This window comes from Gossypium hirsutum, chromosome A07, assembly GCF_007990345.1.
Source record: "Gossypium hirsutum isolate 1008001.06 chromosome A07, Gossypium_hirsutum_v2.1, whole genome shotgun sequence".
NCBI lineage: Eukaryota > Viridiplantae > Streptophyta > Magnoliopsida > Malvales > Malvaceae > Gossypium > Gossypium hirsutum.
In genome coordinates, this window is record NC_053430.1 from 82,068,213 (window position 1) to 82,074,222 (window position 6,010).

Here is a 6,010-nt window from a genome sequence, read left to right on the forward strand (position 1 = left end):
TTAAAAAAAATTATTTAATTCTTTTAAAAATAATGAAAATATAAATTAATATGTAATAAAATTTATATTTTGAGGTTTCAAGAATTATCTTAATGTTGCAATTTGCAAAGTTAATGTTGATCGGTGCTTTACGAATATATATATTTTAGATTTTACATTAAATATAAAAGGTAAAAATTATCTTATGATAATGTTTTTTCCATTATAAAAAGATAAAAATGGACTAATTTATTAACTAGATTGAAATTCACTTTATGGTTGATACTAATTTAGTTAACTATTTAAATAATAATACAGTTAACTATTTAAATAATAATATATATTATACTTAAAGCCTTAATTAAATTAGGCTTCGCTTGTTTCATTAAAATTGGTTTTATTTTTCTGAAAAAGTTAATATGTTTTTGTGTTTCGATGAATCTGTATAAAATATTTTCTATTGTTTGATAGATTTCTTGAAAATATTTCATAAAAGTTATTTTTAATGAAACAAACAAACATTTGAGATTTATGATAAATAGTGAATTGATTACAAAGTGATATTAAAGTGAAATTATAGTAAATAATGAATCTTCATGATGTTAAGGATTAAATTAAAAAGTGTGAAATTTATAATTGAAACAAGAGAAGTGATATGCATGAAAATTTGCTATGTGAAATAAGATATTATAATGAATTTGATTAGAATGCTTATATAGTGAAAATAAATTACATGGCAATAGGGACTAAATTGAAATATGTACAAAAGTTTAAGTGTACAACAATTTAATATGTGAATAAAGAAATTATGATAAAAGTTTAATGAATATGTTATGAGATGATGAAATATGTATAAAGTATTGTAAAAGTGAAATTGTGGAAAAATATGAAAATTTTATAATGACAAGGACTAGATTGCCAAACTTGAGAAAATATGTGGATGAAATAATAGAAGTGAAATATATAGAAATTTGATCTGTGAAACAAGATATTGAGATAAATTATGTGATTAAACTGTAATAAGAAAGAAAATTGATTTAATATGATTAATTAGTGAATATTAAAAATTTATGAAAGTTTATAAAAAATATTTGATAAGTGAATAATGTAGTAGAGAATATAACATCCCAGTACTTTGACTCGATGTTCAAGTTGAGTATGAAGGTGTTACAGTTAATAGAGTTTTATCAATTTAGAAAATACCTTACGGAAAAAAATAAATTTAGTAAGAAATTTTACAAAAATAAATAAATAATTTTACGTTAACTGAAAACCTTTTACATTATCATCATATTTTACATTAAACAAACATTAAAAAATGGTGAAAATATTTTTCAATATTTTTTTACCTTAGAAACAAAAAAATATAAACCAAAAATTTAATCAATTATTAGGTAAAGTTTTAATAAATATATTTTGTCATTAGTATCGTGGGTGCTATAATATATATGTGAAACATTTTATTATTATTACTTTTTCTCAAAGTGGCGTTCCATGGTTGTCTCATTGATATACACGTGTATTAGCCCAGACAAAAAGTAATAGTATTAAAATAAATAAATATATATATATATAAAAGAAAGGGTGAGCTTAGGAGGTAGGGGATGATTCATTTATAATATAGAGGTGGAAACTTGCTTTTGTGCCTTACTATCGCCGCATCATCAAACTTGAAAAGAGTGTCCATTTCCTTCTCCTATCTGTTATCATTGTACAAAGTAAATCTTTATTGGGGAAGAGAAGAAAAAAAAAATGGGAAGGCAACCATGTTGTGATAAAGTTGGGTTGAAGAAAGGGCCATGGACTGCTGAAGAAGATAAGAAGCTTTTTAATTTCATCCTCACCAACGGTCAATGCTGTTGGAGAGCTGTTCCTAAGCTTGCAGGTCTTTCTCTCACCCGCATTGTGTGACTGATGATTATATATAACAACTTTGAATTTATATATGTGTCTGTATTGCAGGACTGTTAAGGTGTGGAAAGAGTTGCAGGCTGAGATGGACAAATTATCTTAGGCCAGACTTGAAAAGAGGACTTTTATCTGAATACGAAGAGAAAATGGTGATTGATCTCCATGCTCAACTTGGCAACAGGTTTTTAATCACCCTTTTTCTCGTGTTTTTGTTGTTTTTTTTTTTGGGGGGGGGTTAAATAATTTTTGTTTTCCTCGTACACATTTGCAGATGGTCTAAGATAGCTTCTCATCTCCCTGGAAGAACTGATAATGAGATTAAGAACCATTGGAATACTCACATTAAGAAAAAATTGAGGAAAATGGGGATTGATCCTCTCACCCACAAGCCATTAACCACAACCCAAGAACATCATCCCCAACAGCAGCAAGATAAGCAGAAGAAACAAGCTCCAAAGCCTGGTGATGCCAGGTCTCAAGCACCAAAGGAACCTGAAGCTGAAACATCTTTAAAATCCACAATAACAGAAGCAAAGGAGGAAGAGCCAATGAATAACATTGGTATTGATGGTTTTTGCACAGATGAGGTTCCATTGATTGAATCCCATGAAATTCTGGTACCTAATCCTGCACCATCAATTTCTTCATCCTCATCCTCTTCGTGTCACTCGTCCATGTTCCTTGAAGAACTGCAGTTCTCTGATTTTGAATGGCCCTGTGATGATTACAACACAAGCAACAAGGAATTGAGCTTGTGGGATGATGATTTCAACATTTGGGATTTTCTAAGCAATGATGACACCGACAAAAAGCTAGCTCTTGATTCATTATCATCTCCTCTAATGCAGTGCCCAAGGATGGGTTTTGATCAAGATTCTCGCCCATATCAACTTCTCTAATTTAATTTGAGGTTTTTTATTTTTAATTTCAATGTGGCTCTTATTTGTTGTAACTTGCCTCTCACTTGTCATACAAAGAGAAAGAAAGAAAAATAAGATACCAAGAATGAGTTGCCAAAAACCCATATTTTTTTTCCAACACTATTCTCAAATACTTTCTCAAAGGACATTACTATGGTGTTAGCTGCAAATTATTATTATTCAGCCAAATTGAGGGTGCATTTATTGATAAATACAAGTTTGTAAATTAATTTGCATTGCATTCCTTACTTTGTCTTAACTTGGCAACCACTATTTTAAAAGATTGCTTTGTCGTGTTAGCCAATACCCGTAGATTACTAGTAACAATGACAATGGTCCAACCGTATATATATAATATAATATAATCAAACAAAGTATATGTCAAAATCTAAAAGTTAAGGCTTGCCATACCCTTTCATCCCCCCCTCTCTCTCTTAGGTTTATGATTTTATTTTATTTTTATATATATTCGTTTTATTATTGTTTGTAGTTATCTCTTTTAATGATATTGTCTTTAAATTTTGAATTTATATTCTCTCATTAAAAATATAATCTAACTTATCATAGCACTCAACATTTGTTGACATTACCTAACTTTTATTTACTACCGTTAGAATTTACATTGCATACTTTGAATGTCATTTTTGAACATTCAAACTATTTTGATTCTTTTATCAGTTTAACCATTAGTTTAGGCATTAAATGTCAACTCAATTTTGACAAAAAAAATATATTTAAAAGGTAATATTCTATGAAAGATCATTGCACTATGCATTTTTGACAGATTGAGCCCTTTTACTATAATTTTGATCATTTCCGATCCTCTACTTTTTGAAATATGTATTTTCAATCTTAAGACCAATTTTATTTTATGTTTTTGAATTTTGTCAAAACATGATTTTTTTTATAAAAAAAACATGTGGTGAAATGATACATCTTTGCTTTTTTGTATAGTGGGACAAATATTATATATTTTATCATTTTTTATTTTTTAAAATGTGCAACAAATTTATCCATTTGTATCAAAAAATGACGAGATATTTACATCATATCATCACATGTTTAAAAAATTAATCATGTCAAATTATTTAATGGAATTAACATGATTGAAAATACACATTTTAAAAGGTAGAAGAATTAACAATGACCAAATTATATACTCAAAGGAAAAAAATGACCAAATTATAGTAGAGAGATTGAATCTTCAAAATATATGGTACAAGGACTTTATATAGAATTTAACTTATTTAAAACACATGAATCAAATTTTAAACAGATGTATACCTATTAGACTTGTCATGGGCTAAGCTTGAATAAATTTTTTTGACTTAATTTAAATTAAATGATTTTTGAAATATTTTTATTTAAGCTTAACAATAAAAACATATAAATATTAATATATTTTATTTTATTTTTTAAATTATACGGGGAATTTGGGTAGATTGGGCCAATCCTAAAATTTTTTGAAATCAAGCCTAGGCCTAGTTCGTTGACAATAATACTTATTGTGTGGATAATTTATATTTGACGTGTTAAAAGAATAATAGCTCTTCTAAAACTTAATGCTATTGTTTAATTTACCATATTTAAGTTATTCATATAGTAAGTGTACACATATTTATAATTTGATTTACTTGTTCTAAATATACTCCAAATCAAATCAAAACTAACACTAGAATTGACAGAAAAACCTTATTAAGAAATCAATTTTAAGATTATAAATGATAGTTTTTTGAACACAAAATCATTTGTGGTGGCATGAAGCAGGAAGTTGGCTATAAATACAGTGTTCATTTTAAAAGAAAAATCCAAGAATTGTGTTAAAAATAATTCCCAAGATTAGAATACTAAAAACTAAAAGGATTGCACAATCATTTTCCTAGGAATGTGAGAGATTAGAGACAATAGCTTTTGTTTATCATGAGAGAATTTGAGCAGCCAATGAGCACTAAGTTTGTTGGCCTATGTTTTTCAACATCATGCTCATGGTTTTCCATCCAATCACTTTTATACTTTAGGTGACTTCAAAGATTTATTTTTTTAATGCATTATAATTAATTAAGTTATCAATTACTAATAAATATGTTTATTTCTGAATAATTTTTAGAATTAAATAAGGAGATGTGACACTTGAACCTCAGTTATAAATTTATCTTTTATGAAAGAATTTTGCAAACAAATATTTAACACCACTCTTTTATATTTACAATATATAATATCTTATTTTAATATATTAAAAATCTTGAATAATTTTTTAAAATGTGAATAAAATTATTAATTATTTTAAACGCATCCTAAAAACACTCATTAATAAAATCGTGATGAATCATATAGTGATTAAAAAATAAATAATAATATTATTCAATATAATTAGCATATTTAAATTAGGTTAAACTAATTTATAATATCATGTGATTTTATATCTTTATTTTTTTAATTATTAAAAATTATAGGTTTATTTAATCTAATTCAAGCAAATTAATATTATTCAATATATTAACATATTTAAAATAGGAATAAATACTTGAGATATCCTTGTACTAAAAGGTGATAAACAATTTAATCCCTTTCAAAATAAGAATAACAATTTAATCTTTATTTGCTCCTTTCTCCTTCTTTGATTTTAGATGAAGAATAGGAAAACAATCAAATATTTTGATTAAGGAAATGGTGAGAAGTGCTCCAGTTTCTCTCTCTTCCCTTTAGGTGATATTCTTTTTCTTTTGCGAAAAAAAGATATTGTGTTGAATAGATAATTTTTTTTAGTAAAAAAATCTCTTCTGTCACTCTTAACTTCGATATTAAGTAAATTGGTCTCGTTAAAAAAATCAAAGCAATTTAATCACTGTCAATTTCAAAAATGAGAAACTAAGGGTAATTAATAATGACATTAATATTTTTCGTCAATTGTACATAATTTTTATTGATATAATAACAAATTTAGCACTCAAAGTTTACACATTCTATCAATTTTGTCCTGATTTAACAAATTTAGCCTACAACCTTTGTGAGAATGTGTAAATATTGAGGCTAAATTTGTTAAAGTTCTTATAATTAAGATCAAATTGACAAAATATGTAAATATCGAGAGTTAAATTTGTTATTATAACAATCGAAATTATGTAAAATTGACGGAAAACATTAATGTTGTGATTAATTGTCCTTAGTTGCTCACTTTCAAAATTGACAAGGATTATATT

At 26.3% G+C, this 6,010-nt stretch overlaps 1 protein-coding gene across 1 annotated transcript; it reads left to right on the forward strand.

The window, feature by feature from the left end:
* Window positions 1–1,571: 1,571 nt before the first annotated feature.
* LOC107952817 (transcription factor MYB20) lies at window positions 1,572–3,106 on the forward strand. The gene is made up of 3 exons (XM_016888007.2): window positions 1,572–1,864; window positions 1,942–2,071; window positions 2,162–3,106. Exons 1-3 carry the CDS (start codon window positions 1,732–1,734, stop codon window positions 2,787–2,789), a joined length of 891 nt encoding a protein of 296 aa, XP_016743496.1. The 5' UTR covers window positions 1,572–1,731; the 3' UTR covers window positions 2,790–3,106.
* Window positions 3,107–6,010: the final 2,904 nt, after the last annotated feature.